General features: G+C 47.3%; 1 protein-coding gene across 11 annotated transcripts in view; it reads right to left on the bottom strand.

The window, feature by feature from the left end:
* Positions 1-632: 632 nt before the first annotated feature.
* Positions 633-14,932, bottom strand: part of VASH2 (vasohibin 2) — a 36,944-nt gene continuing 22,644 nt past the window's right edge. For 6 of the 11 annotated variants that reach the window (XM_073803223.1, XM_073803250.1, XM_073803226.1 and 3 more), the window contains one exon: positions 5,044-5,329. In XM_073803223.1, the coding sequence (XP_073659324.1) occupies positions 5,212-5,329 (118 nt within the window). In that variant the 3' untranslated portion in view covers positions 5,044-5,211. Of the gene's footprint in view, positions 3,531-5,040; positions 5,330-14,932 lie in introns of those variants that run through there. The other 5 variants (XM_073803231.1, XM_073803254.1, XM_033853166.2 and 2 more) reach the window with 3 other exon arrangements.

The raw sequence follows: 14,932 nt of genomic DNA, 5'->3' as shown, positions 1-14,932 counted from the left end.
ACCCTGCGACTTGTGGGATCTTAGTTCCCTAACCAGGGATTGAACCTGGGCCATGGCAGTGAAAGCAGAGTCCTAACCCCTGGACCTCCAGGGAATTCCCTATGCTATTTAAATGGAAAGGGATATATTATGGAGTAATGAAATGCTTTACTGTATGTAGCCTTTGCTATCAGTATGCGTGTTTGAAATCATCTTTTTTGGAATTTAGCAGCGATCTGCTTTTAACCCTTTGTTTCATAAAAAAACTAAGATCCAGAGAATTCAAGGGGTTGGAGAAACATTCACGTCAAGTCATTTGCACTTTTTCCCTGTAAGTTACCTAATATATTATTGTACTAGTACATCTGTGCCTGAAGATTTTGTGGTAGATGTACTAAGCTGTGTAACTGACTTGTTGCCTCTTCTAAATTGTTTCATTACCCTTTTCAGCCTTTATTACTTAGGGTGATACCAAAATATAAGTGAATTAAGATACACCAAAATAGAGTGATGTTTAACACAGAGTCTGAAAATTGTGGATGACAACAAGGGTGAGAGAGTGATAAATTAGTTTACCAACAAGGGTGAGAGAGTGATAAATTAGTTTACTAGGACAAGTATGTAGTAAGAGGAATAAGAAAAAAATCACACCATTTATATTTTTAGAAGGAAAACAATCCTTGAGTTTCCAGGATGGTTTTATTAAAGTCCCATGCTGTGTATAAACATACAAGTGATGAGAAAAACATTAACTTGAAACATGCACTTATCTGGCATTCTCTAAAATACCATTATACAAGTTTTCATTTACTTAGAAAAATACCCACTAAAACAATCACAGTTTTTCTTAAAAGATTTTTAAAAAATGTGTTGGCCAGAACAAAGTCCAGAGAATAAACAAGATTCTGAATTGCATGTCAAAAAAACTGTACAAGGTTGTACATAAAACTATAGCTTACAAAAGCCTCGGGTATAGTAAGAATACTGAATTAAGATTTCCAAAGTTCTATTTACCAATATCTATTAAAATCCTTATGAAATAATTGACTTAGAAAAAGTGAAATGCTCATGATTTCAGAGTGTATAGAAAACACTAAATACCACTTTCTGAAATAAAGTGTACTCAAAACAGCACAACATGTAGTCTAGAATCAAAATTTCTGTCATTCATTTAAACTTTGCATGTATTGCCATAATGGCTTAAGCATAAAATTTCTCTTGCATTAATAACTTTAAAAACTAGATTTCAGATCACTTCATAGTTTTGTTTTTTATCTTTTGAATTATAGCCAGTTTTAAAATCAGTTCTAGGGGGTAAATCATGTCTTTTTTTTTTTTTTCTTGCCTTAATCAATTAAATTACTTCACTAGAATGTAGGAGTTTGTTGCCTTTCTCATATCTCTTAGAAATTAACATACTCCATAGGCAATAAAAATAGAATAACAACCAAGAACATTTTAAATTAATTTTCATGTTTCTGTGACTAACTCTTGCTTTGGGGAAATGAATCTTAAAATCAAGAAATGAGTGTGGAATAAATCAGGTTACTAATTGAATCATCAAGCCAGTTGGCAGTTTTAAGGCTTATACATCAGCATATTAGAAACAGGCTGTATTCCTATTCCTTTCCCCTTTTCTGTGGGAAACAAGAGGCTATGCAACTCTTGACATTCCATATTTTAGATTGGACAGTACTTAATACTTGGAAAATCCTATTCCAAGCTCTTAGAATGATTGCAATGTTATAAGTAGTCTACTTATTGGATATAGTATTTTCAGATTGATAAACAGATGATGGTATTTCATCTAGAGAGAGAGCTAGGTCAGTATTGTTTTAGAATGAGAATGAAATGATTCACTGGCGACTGCAAACATCTAAATACAAGCAGCCATGAGGCTGCAGATGGGTTCACCTTGTGAAGATTAAGGATAACTCATTTTAAATTCTGCTAACTGATAGTACTATTCTTGAGGAAAGTGGTTAAGTTCCGAATTTTTAACTTATGCTGTATTTTAAACTAACTGAGATGTACACTTCAGTCAAAGAAAACCAGAGGGGGAAGTACTGAGACTGAAATAACACTTTTGTTGACTAGCAGACTTCACTTAAATATGCCTTTTGGTCTCATGAGTTGGCATGGTTGCTAAGATCAAACAAATGAAACGGAAGCTGTACTCTTGATAACATACAGACTTGGTATGCTGTTAGAGTTATTCTGTGTGGTCTGCAGCCAGAAGTTACACTGTAACTACCATATGCAGGCCGGATATTCATACTGTGCTCCGTGGACTAAATCACACTATAAGGTGTAACACTGTACCTGAAGACTTTTCCATTAAAACTAAGGTTCTGCTTCTCTAATTCATTGTATTTTCCAATACCAGTTCCTAAGCATCCTGAAGTGGTACCTAAAAGCAATGTACTGGAAAATAATCACATCGTGTTGTATTTGGTCTTAATATAAGACATCAGAACACATCTCTAACAACAGTGAGTCCTTCAGAATCGAGGCCTGACTTAGAGTTTCGAAATCAGGTGAAATGGGATCAGCAAGGTTAGCTGGTTCTCAAGACCTACTGATTCACTCCTGGCCTGTGCCTTTGAGTGTGTTACTGTCAGAGGTAATTGCAATACTGCTAAATTTGTGTAACAGTTCATGACCCTGTGTGCTTTTTGCTGGACTCTGCAAAGTTTAAATGTTAGTGACAGAACATAGACTAGCTTCTGAACGTGCTTTTCTTTTGTTTTGAAAGAACAAAAACTGCTGTCAGTGAATGCTTTAAGAAAGATTTAAGAAAGAAGTAACTCCAAGGTCCGGAAAATGGTTTCCCGTATTGCCAGAAGAATTTCAGTGCTTTTCTAGTAAAACACTTGCATATATAATACCTTAAATTTCATCACATGTGTGCACCAGGAAAAAAATTCCAGACCTTGTGGAGATCCCCATGGAAAATATTGGGGAAACAATACAAATAGAATATAAAAAAACAAAACACCATTAAATTTGCATATCTGATGTCAAGATGCTGAGGTAATATTGACTGCTTACAAAAAGACCCCACCAATCTTTGCCGCTGTTATTGCTGAAAAAGACATTAATACTGATTGAGTTTACCTTACTATATCAAAAGTGGGAGGGAGGGCTTCATGAACATTTACTACTGCTGTTTAAAACAAGTAAAAGAATGTAGGTAAATGGGAAAATATAAAACTACAGTTATGGTCTTATCCTTTCTATCTGGAGTGAGGGAGACAGTCTGACCGCAGTGGGATTTATTACTTAGCCTTTTCATGGTTGTCCTTTCGTGAATTTTTTTAAAGTTCATTGTTACCACCCACTCAGAGTCTATTCCAAGTGAACCCTTACAAATAAAATTCACAAGTTCTTAATAAATAGTTGCAGTTCCTCCTGAAGATGCTGGGTAAAGTGCAGACAGAAGCACCATAGAAGCCCTGTTGCTGGCTGTATTGCTGGCCTAAATTCGGATTTGATAGCCCACTTCATTCAGAGTGCTGAGATCAGCCACCTTCTTTTCAGGCAATGCAGGCCTAAGGGTAAAAGAAAGACGGTAGGCGAGAGGGGAAGGGACAGAAAGATCATTCAGTATTGTCAGGGACCTCTACCCTTTTGGTATTTGCCCCCCCTACACACACACACACACCAGCCTTAGCGCCCAACTCCACCTCTTGTTTCTCAAGTCCACCTTTATAGGTTTTAAGGAACCTTTTAATAGGCTTTCATTGTAGAGTTCAAAAAAAATTTACAGGTTGCTGAATGAGTTTCTTCAACTTTAAGCCTGAACTTGGTCACACTAACTTCTGAAACCTAGTTTCTGTAAACCTTGCAAGGGTCTAAAAACGTTTGACTACAGTAGAACTGAACATCTGAACCAGATTCTCCTAGAAACCTTGGCCTCCTCGTGTCGCTGCCCTGGGGAAGCCCAGCACCTACAAGATGTCTCAGGTGACTCAGGTTCTTGTGAAGATTCTCAGTCACTATTCATTCCAGGCTTGAGGGTATAAAATCAGGATGAATCTTTTAGAATTCATCTGTAAAAGCAGGTCAGTGTGGGAAATCATTCAGTGGCAAATCACCTCTCTTCCCTAAATACGTTTTCTCAAGCACTTTCCAATATGACAGTACACCCAAGCATTTATAGGAAGTCGTAAGAAAGTACTTCAAGGTGGGGAAAGAAATCATTCAGTAGCACATCATCTGTCTTCATTGAAGATACTTCCTAGGTGACTTCCCAATATAAAATCATACCTAAGTGTTCTCATGATTTATCTCACAATTTTTTCCATTTCTAAAATGAGCCTCGGGGCTTCCCTGGTGGCGCAGTGGTTGAGAATCTGCCTGCCAATGCAGGGGACACGGGTTCGTGTCCCGGTCTGGGAAGATCCCACATGCCATGGACCAACTAGGCCCGTGTGCCACAACTACTGAGCCTACGCGTCTGGAGTCTGTGCTCTGCAACAAGAGAGGCCGCGACAGTGAGAGGTCCGCGCACCACAATGAGGAGGTGCCCCCGCTCGCCACAACTAGAGAAAGCCCTCGCACAGAAACGGAGACCCAACACAGCAAAAATAAATTAAACTTTTTAAAAGGCAAAATTCCTTAAAAAAAAAAAAAAAAGCCTCCTCCTCACCTTCTTTGGTAAGACATAACCCAGATTGTAAACCAGTATGTCTGGGTTCTAATTGAAAAGTTTCACGTTTTTACAAGAAGATCAAAGACATTTTTAGGTTACACTTGAACCTTGTCTTAAGTGTTAATAAAAGAAGAGAGAGACCAAAATGAAAATATAATTGTTTAAAAGTTTCTTGGTTTATACCTTTGAAAGATTTCCTAGCAGTAAATTTGTTTTTCCCTTGGCATGAATGTGGTCCAAGTCATTCAGCGTTGCTAGAACGAGAAATCAACAGCTAGCTTCTACTTAGGGTGCTGCTCGATAAAGGACACCAGGCTTAATTTCAGCAACAAATTCTACCACCCCTCACGTTCTCATTCTCATTCTCTCTCTCCTTGGCCCTCCCTCTCCCCTCTTCCTCCCTCTCTCCCTCCCTTTCTTGTTTTCAGAGATGTCCCATTTCTGAACAGTCGTTAGCAGTCTATGATCATCCCCTCTGAAACCACTTCCTATCCGAAGTGGTACAAAAACCTTCCCTGACCTGCTACTTGGCACTACTAAAATAACTTGTAACCTTTCTTGTCTCCGTTGCACGGGGCTTACTTCTCAGCTGGACCACGTGCCCTGCTTGATTGGTCAGGAATCATGCCTCTCATTCCTTTGTGTATCTTCTCCTGGTGCCCAGGATACACAGATGATGCTGATAAATATGGTCGGCTGTGGGTAGAAATCCCAATGCTTCCTTGCCTACACCCTTCATTGTATCAAAGAGCCTAAGGCTTCTGACCTTCAGGGCAATGGTGTCCTCCAGCGCATACATGCCCTAGAGATTAGCCATTCCCTATAAACAGAGCCACTGCCTCAGGCCTGGTAGAGTGGCTCCGGGGACAACTGCAAGAGCCATTCTTGAGTTGACGGCTAAAGGGAGCACGCTTTTGCTTGAGGATTCAAACTTAAACTTGTATTTCTGCCCTAGTCCTTGGCCAACTAATGTGGGGAGAACTAGGGATTTTGCAGACAAATCCTGGCGCAGTGGTTAAGAATCCGCCTGCGAATGCGGGGGACACGGGTTCGAGCCCTGGTCCGGGAAGATCCCATATGCCGTGGAGCAGCTAAGCCCATGCGCCAGAACTGACGAGCCTGTGCTCCAGAGACCGCGAGCCACAACTACTGAACCCACGTGCTGCAACTACTGAAGCCCGCGCGCCTAGAGCCCGTGCTCCGCAACAAGAGAAGCCAGTGCAGTGAGAAGCCCACGCACTGCAACGAAGAGTAGCCCCCGCTCGCCGCAACTAGAGAAAAGCCCACACGCAGTAACGAAGACCCAATGCAGCCAAAAATAAATAAAATAAATTTATTAAAAAAAAAATCCACTGGCCAAAGGATAAGCTTGAAGTACCCATGTGCATTCCTTGCTTTAGAAAAGGATTCAATAGGGATCATTCCCTATAGCAACTGCAATAATTTTCTACCATGGCAGCTCTTTAGATCTCCCGTTGCCTCTGAAAGTTTAGCAATCCCTTGTGCTTAACAAGAGAATCCCTTGCTCCACAGTCCTCGCAGCACCTACCAATTAGCTCACCCCAGTTTCCGAACCTTTCTTGCACATGCTTTCTTCCTGGCCTGGCATCTTCCTCAACACCAAGTCACACCTCTCCTCCTCCTGAGACTCGAAAGGTGCTGCCCTTCCTATATGAGAATAATGCTAGTAAGACCCTAGCTTCATATCATTTCTCAGGGGTTGGGATAACTCTGCACTGACCTATTTTCTCTCCCTCGGTCCTCTCACCAACAGCACCTGCTGGAAAGTCAGTGGCAGGACAGGCGACAGGGTAGGTCAAGGAGAGAACAAACCCTACCCACTCAGCCCTGTAACGAGGGCTTCCCTGGGGTCACTGCAGCGACAGGCCACAGGCACAAACCACATGCTTGCCACCTCCTCAGAAGCCACTTTTTGGCCACTCTCCTGGCTTCCTCCTTTTGGATCCCCTCAGCCCTTATGAACAGAATTTTCATATTTTTCGAACTTTCTGTGCCCTGAAAATTTCTCCCTTTACCTTTCCCATGTTCTGCTCTCAGCACCCTTGAAAACAGATGCACTTTAATGAGGGGCTCTTATGTGGGAATTCCCTGGCATCCCAGGGGTTAGGACTCAGCGCTCTCACTGCCAGGGGCCCGGGTTTGATCCCTGGGCAGGGAACTAAGATCCCATGAGCCGTGCGTGCGGTGTGACCAAAAATAAATAAATAAATAATTGGGGGCTCTTTGGCCTCCTTTTTCTAAACCTTTCCTTATCACTTCCACCAGTTCCCCACACCTTCCAGGTGCTGAGAAATCACCGTTATAAATAGCTTTTATTTATTAGGCACTTACTCTGGGCCAGGCATTGTTCTAAGCAGTTTACATGGGTGAATTCATTCTCACCATAACGTTATGGCGCTGACAGTGTTACTACCCATTTTACAGAGGAAGAAAGGGAGGCACTGAAAGTTAGGAAGCTTGCTCAAAGCAAAGTCGTATGCTTATTAGCAAGTGGTGGAAACCAGAGTTCTTCCCCAGAATCTAGAGCCCATGCGCTTGACCAAGATGCAAACTGACCCCCATCCCCACGCAAGTATCCTCCCAAGCATCTGAAGATGACATCAGGCCACTCCTGCCTCTGCACCTTGGCTTTTGGAATGCCTCCTGCTTGTCTTCTTGTCATCCTTTCAAGAACCAACCCAGATGCCACTTCTCCCCTGCAGTATTTTCTAACTTCCTCTCCCCACAGCACACTGCTCCTTGCTCTGTACGCACTGGTGTTTCCTTTTGTACATCTGCTAAAGAATCTCGAAGGCTCATAATCCTTGTGCCTGCCTCAGAGACTGCAAACAACTTCAGAGCAGGGATCAAGTGAATTCATCTGTGAATCCCCACTGTTGCACCTGTACCTCTGGATACATTTTTTTGTCTAGCTCTGACTAACGTGTAAACGGCTGATAGGACTTCATTCTGTTACGTTTGTCATGGGATATTTTTATTTTAACAAAGTCCTAAGCCAGGAATTCAAGCCACCATGACACCATTCGAAGAATTAACAAGTAGGAAGAATTTTTTTTTTTTCTGCGTAAGAGAGGCTTTACCTTATCTCCGAAAGCTATTTGGGGAACCTGCCTACTTGTACAGCTGAATGTGGTTCTGTGACAACAGACAGCTTGGGGGCTTCCCATGGAAAGGGACTAAGCTGTCTCCTTCCTCTGTATCTCCACCCCTCCCACCTCCCCGCAAGAGCCCAGAACCCAGAAGAGGGGAAAAAAAAAAAAAGGTTAACACTGGCAGAAAATGAGTTAAACTGAGATTCCTGGTGACCCATCCGTAAGGTGAAACCCTTTTCTTTCTCAGCAACACTGGTTACAATTTCCTGGCCTGGCGAAGGGCAGAAGTGGGTTATCACAGCATGCCACCTGCCCGTGGACCTAGCCAGAAATACTGTTCAGTCCTTGCCAGCTCATGTCAGGGCCAGAGCTGGGGGAGCTATTGAGTGTGGAGAGGCCTCTTCCAAGTACTCCCCTGGCTATAATTAGAATATTGCAAGGGGGGTTATCTTTAAGAAACACAAGCACCAGGATAATGATTCAGCCGGGTCTGCGCTTGCCCAGAACCTCGCATCAGATCCAGGGTTATTATTTTAGAACAATATATTTCTCCAAACCCCTCCCCAGTCCAAACAAGGAAAAGAAATCAAAGGATTCTCCTCTGGAAAGCTCTCGGGCACCTTCTACTTTAGGGGAAGCGGGGTAGGGACTTCAGGTTTCCTTTGATGCACTTTGTGGATGGAAAAGGGGGCGCTCCTCTCCGAGCACAAATGGAAAATCCCAGCCCCAACTGTATCCAGGGTGAACCAGGGTGACGGCTTGATGGCCTGGTCCCAGGTCCACCCTCAGCCCCACCCTCAGGCCTGCATCCCAGGAGTCAGCCGCAGCGGAGTTGTGCAGGTGGGCTGGGGAGGACAGGGCAACTGTTCCACGGAGAAGGTATTCTGTGAGACGTGCCACTGCTATTCACCACACACCCTAGTGTTCGCTAACTACACCTCGACAGTTCGGGCAGAGTGAACTGTCTCCAGGTGGCACATCGTGTCTTCCTCAGGGCCGAGGAAGAGCTCGGCTAGATTGGATGTTGGTGTTGAAGCTGCCAAGAAGCATCAGAACCAGAAAGTGATGGCAGCACGTTGGGGACAGAAGCGGGGACAACATCATATCCTGGGGCTGAATGAGTTGGCGTGCATCTGTGTGACACTGGCTTTCGGGAAAGAGGCAGTAAGTGGAGGAGAAGCCTACAGCGTTTTCCCTCAAACCACCCAGTCCCCTTTCTGTCCCTCCGACTAAGGGCTGTGTCTGGGGCATCTCCTCTCCTCACATCCCAACTCCCCAGCCCCCAAGCTGTTACTGGGTAGGGTGGGTCAGAGGGCCTGAGTGGCAGCCGGACAGCAGGGCTCCTGAAACTTGCTTGCTACTTACTCATTCACAAGAATTTATTAAGCAGCACCTTGTGCCAAGCACCTTGCAAGTCTTGGGGTTACCAAGACAGATGGCAGCTCAGTGGAGCCACCATCCACTCCCCTTTCTTCCAATGGAAATTTACCTCTTGCTTCTCCCCTACGAGTGTGAGATACTGATTCAGGGACAGGGCCCAGCTCTGTCCAGTTCAGGGCCGCCTGATGGGGACGCACAGACCACCAGTCAGGCTGCTCATGCTTCTTGCTCCTGTTTCCCCTGAGGTCACAGCCCCTCAGGGTGGGGGTGCATGTGCCCGTGTTCACACACACCGTCCTCACACACCACACGCTCGCAAGGACCAGCTGAGCTGTGATCCTTGTGGTCTCTGGATTCGAGAAGGGGATACAGGTAAAGGAGCAATGTTAATCTCTCGGTCCTCAGCGTTAAGGGTGTGGAACGGACTAAATCAGGGATGGTGTTGGCCCCGCATTCACAAGCTCAGGGAGACCCCAGGCCCTCCTCTCTGGTCTAGTCTGGCAGCAGTCAGGGCAGGCCAGGGCCTGATTTAGGACTCATGGCCCATGTGGGTACGCCTCAGGCACGAACGCTGGGTGGTTCCCGCCCACCTGTCACCTTCATTCAAAGCCTGCTCCTTGCTCACATTCCTTACTTCCCAGGACCGCAGGCACCACTGCTGGCAGCTGACAGGGCAGACAGCTGAGGCTGCTATGTGAACAGACAGGCTTGAGGCGAGAGAGATGTGGCTCTGAAAAGATCCTCCAGCCCTTTGCCCCTTCTTCCAAGCCCTCCCCGGCCAGGAGCTCTGGCCAGAGACCAAGAGCCATGGGCCACTGAGATTCCAGGGCACAGCTTCCAGGCTCTGATCTCACCTCCCCTTTCCATGGCAGAGAACCCCTGTAGGAACCCCAACCGGGCATGACTGTTTCCATCCTCAGCTCTGGAGGCTCCTGACTCACTCTGCCAGAGGCAGTCTTTCCTGATAAGGCCCATCACTCCATCTTGGTTTCCTCAAGCATCCCCGGGGACCCTGGACCACATGAAATCCCCTGGGGAACGAAGCAGGGCGGGCCTCTGAGTTGGAGACTACCTTCTCTGGGCTCCTGGAAAGAAACCCCACATCATCGTGGAGGCTTTACTTCTCCCTCCATAACCTTCCTAGTTTTCTCTCCCTCTTTGTGCCCCTGCTATGTTCCATGTGAAGGCAATTTTCCCCTTTCCCTCCTTGGGGAGATTTTCTCATTTGGGGTCTATAGAGAATGACTTCTTGGGCCCCATTCAAAATATCTTCGATGTGATTAGATCATGGAATCAAACTGCTTCTCCTATGACTACATTATGACTTCATTTAGAAGTGACTTGAGGGCCTCACTCAACCAGTTGCCTGGAGGCATCTTCATGAGCCTGGTGATAGAACAGAGAAGGAATTCCCTCATCCAGCTGTGGCCCAGCAGTGGAAGGAGAACTCTCACAGGGGTGAGTAACCTCTGCGACCCTGAGGGTCTCCAGCAGGGTGAGTAAAGCCCACTGGAGGCACGAAGTGCCCTCGAGACAGATGACAAAGAAGGGAAATCAAAGAGAAAGAAAAAAAAAAATTGTGAACAGCAAAGAAGAGAGCAGAGACAGAGGGGAAGAAAGGAGGCAGAGCGGGGGAGAAGAGAAAGATGGTCTTGTGGGTCCTGAGGGACTCTTGCCCCAGTTCAGAAGAACGCTCCTCGGGGTCACTCCGGTTGGTAGGAGCTGCCTTCATGCAAACACAGGCAGCCCAGCCAGAAAACCACTGTCCGCTCACCCCCACTCCCCCGGGTTCAGGCTACAGTCAGCAGGCCAAGAGCTGTGGACTGTCAGAGACGGAAAGGACCCCAGGGAGCATCTGGGGTTCTCAGTGGAAGCATTTTAGGTGGAATGGTTCTTTACGGGGGAGGATGGTCCATAGCTTTGCGGGGCATTTACCATCTTGGCTCCCAGGCCCTAATGGGAGCATTATCACTGTTGATAAGCAAAACCCTCCCCTCCCACTGCACTTCTAACCCTTTTCCCCCAGGGGGCGCCCTGGCTCCTGTTGAGAACCTCTGTGAACACCCCTCAGTGAAGAGCTAAGCGGGGACTGAGGCCCAGAGTTGTAGAGGAGTTGATTCAAGTTCGCAAAAGGCCTTTTACACCTAGATCTAACCTCCATCTCCCTGACTCTGTAAGAACTTCAGGAAACAACCTGGCTGTTCTGTGTGGACGCTTCTCTAAACACTCCTAGAGGAGCAGCGGGTACGAGAAAGGACTCGTGGGTGGAGGGGTGGAGGGGTCCCTGTTTCTCTCTTGAAACGCTGTCTCAGCTGACACTAAGGTAGTCACTGCTACTTGCCCTCCTCCCACTCAGCTGACTCTCTGTCAACCCAGTGACATTGATCCTCCTTCCTAGAAGGATTATTCAGACATGTGCAAAAAGGGAGAGGAATGCAGGGCTGGAAGTAGCTCCAGCTGCAGGGAGGTGGTGGCTGAGGATATAAAGTCACTAAAATTATCCACGCACAGACAGGGGCTGGGGCCCCACAGCTGATGGGCCTCTCGCCTGTTACGGTAATTTTCCACCCTTTGGGCCACTCCCCGGCCTCACTGTGGCACCCAACACATTTAGAAATGACTTGATGGCCGTAGGTGATGCTGAAATAATAACACAGTGAGAATCACCAAACCCTTGCTAATCCTGACCATGCTACAGTAGGATGCCCAGAGTTGGATGGAGTTATGGGGTCATAATCAAATTGATCACTTTCTCGTTTCCTAGCCAAAAGCAAGATTACCTGGAGAAAAGCCTGCTTGGTGAAGGCCATGGGTAGAAGCTGAGAAGCTGCTTTTCTCCAGACACACCTCTAGGAACCAGGCTGTCCTGGATTCTAGTCTGTTGCAATGGCGGAGGCTGGGAGCCGGAGAGGGATGGAGGGGCCCGGTGCTCAGTTCTTCCCGTGGTCCCCACCTCTCACAGCCTTCATTTTACTCTCATCTCCTGCATCTCTCTTCCCTCTCTTCCGACACATGGTGGCCCCTGTCATCCCTCACCCAGCCCTGCAACCCACAAGTCAGGGTTTAGGAGGAACCGGGGAGAGACTCTTCCCACGTAACTCCTCCATCCACTGTGAAACTTCAGCCAAGATATTTGCCCTCTAGATTCCTCTCCTGACCTCCAAACACTAGGAGAAAAGAAGTGGCAGGGGCTTCCACCACCAAGAATAACCGTGGTCTTACTGGATTTGCTCACATCAAATTGTCCACAGGAACCCACAAGCCACCTGGGTTCCCTTGATGGGCAAACAACCAAGGCCACCTGGCCCTAACTGGGAAAGAAAAAATCCCCATATTCTGACCTTGGGAGGAGTTTATGAAGGAAGACTCCTGGGAACCAGTGCTCTGCCCAGAAGAAGGGGCTGCGGAGAAGGGTCATGAGTCCAAGGGATTCAGAGGCTGCTTGCAGCCACTCTTCACCTTTTTGGGAAAGTTTACATTTTCACTGAACCATGAGCCGCCACCTGTGTGCTCCTGGGGCCTGCTCGGCTACAGCTGGGACCGATTCAGGGCATGAAGGAGGCTGGTGGAATTGAATCTCAAGTCCCTGCACGTCTTTCTTCCTGACCCCTTCCCAGGCCCACTCCCACGCCTCAGGAGGGTGGGCCCTGACACTAGAGGGTGGCTTTGCACTCACACCCTAGGCAGTCTAACAGCCGTCCTCTGCAGGCACTGGTGTGTTTGCGTGCCTTGGCTGCACGACAAAGTAGCTGCAGGTCAGAGCAGGGGCATGGCCTGGGGGATGACTGAGAACAAGATTTCTCTATCTGGCCCACAGGAGAAAGACCAGTTGGGTTCCTCCCAGAGTGACTTCAGTGGGGCCCAACCATGGGTCCAGGCCCTGGTCACACCATCTAACCTCACCCCAGCAACCTCATTATCCAGAGGCCCAGGCAGGACCAGGCAGGGCTGAGCCCCTGAACCACACTCAATGGCCTCATCCGCCCCTCTCAGCGGACGTAAGACCTTCATCTTGACGTTCTGGGTTTTTTTTTTTAAGTCAAGCTCCAAATCAGTTCTCCCACATTGATTGATCACACGGTGGCTCTCCAGGTGTGGTCCCTGGACCGGAGCATCAGTATCACCAGGGAACTTGTGAGAAGGGCACCTTCTCAGGCCCCACCCAGATCTGCTGAATCAGGAAGGCTGGGGGCGGGGCCTGGAAACCTGTTTGAACAAGCCCTCCGGGTGGTTCTAGGTTTGCTCAAGCTTGAGAACCGGGTTATAGGATCCTTCTGTCTCTCCTCAGATGGGCCCTGTGTGCAGCCCTTTCTTCACCCTGTACTGATAACCCACCTCCTCACTCCCACCAGGTGAGTCGGCCTCCTGCCCCAGCAGGATCAAAGCCGTCCGACTAAAGTCGTCAACTTCTACTTCCTCATCCCCCGTTTAAACCCTCCCTCTTCCCCACTGCTTTCTGCGGGCACAGGCGTACGCCTCCACACTCCTGACCCTTTCTCTCGCCCTCTGTTTCTTCCACATCTACTACGCTGGGTCTTCTTCCTCTGGCCCACTCAGGACCTTGACATCACTTCCTTTTTCTCTTTTCTCTCCCTTCTTTCCTTGCAAATGTATCCAGCTGTTGTTTCAGCTGTCACTTCTGAGGGGATGGCTCTAAAAGCATGATCTCTCTTTCCCAACATCCTCCAACTCCAGATCTGCATTTTCAGCAACTTCTACAACAAACACCCCACTCCCTGGGTGCCTAAGAAGTACCTCAAAGTCCACAGTCCAAACTCAAATTCACCTTCTTACCCCACTCAAACCACCACCATCACCAGCAGCTTGTCATCCTGACTTTTGTCTCTACAATCAGTTTCTAAGATCTTATTGGCTTTACCATCCCTGGGCGATCACAGTAACTTTTTCTGGTTAAAAACTTAGTATATTTTGGACCGCAAAGTTCCTGTGGATCCAAGTAAAATGACTTGGACAGGAATCGCCTTAGAAACCAACGGCTGCCATTCTGTGCATAAATCCGTCAGGTAGAATGCCTAGGGTTTCATGTACCCTGAACGCCAGGGTCTCAAGGGGAGAGAAAGACTTTATGCACTGCTCAACGTTTGCTGAAGAGTGGGAGACCCTCAGGAAAGGACTCAGGCCTCCACGGGCAGAAAGATAATCTATCAGATTAAAGGGCCCCCTTCCCTGCTTCAGGAGCCACCAGATTCCCATTTCTGGGTCACTCACTCTATGCCAAATGACCCTCTCGGAAGGGCTTACATGTCCATAGTCCTGTGAGACAACTGCTACTTTGTTCAGGGACAGCAATGAATGGATGTTAGAATCAGAGAGGAGGAGACACAGGGTTAGGGTCAGGGTCAAGGGTACTCGTCGGTATCAGGGTCAGAGGCCATGTATGAAAGGCTTGAAGCCATCTTGCTCCCTGAAAGGACACACCTATGTTGAAACCACCCTGACTGACCTTCAGCTACAGGAGGAGCACCTGACCCTCCTGCTTTGTCCTTCCTCCCCTTTCAAACCCTGGGTTGCAGTCATTTTGCCCAGGGCCTCCCTGGCTGTCGATGCTGAAGCCTGGGATTGGCAGTGGGAGGTGGAGGGGAGACGAACAGGAAACCTTCCTCAGAACTGACAATACGTGGTCCTGTCCTATTCTTCCAAAAACAGAACCGATGCTCCCTCCCCCGCCACCTTCCCAGAGTCAAGAGACCTGGGTTCTAGCCCCAGTGCCATCACTGGCCAGCTACACGACACAGCAAAAGATGACAAACCTTTTTTGTGCTCTGGCTGCTTCATCTAAAAAGGA

This window comes from Tursiops truncatus, chromosome 1 (assembly GCF_011762595.2).
Source record: "Tursiops truncatus isolate mTurTru1 chromosome 1, mTurTru1.mat.Y, whole genome shotgun sequence".
Classification (NCBI taxonomy): domain Eukaryota; kingdom Metazoa; phylum Chordata; class Mammalia; order Artiodactyla; family Delphinidae; genus Tursiops; species Tursiops truncatus.
The sequence above is the reverse complement of the archived record's forward strand: the minus strand, read 5'-3'. Positions and strand labels throughout refer to the sequence as shown.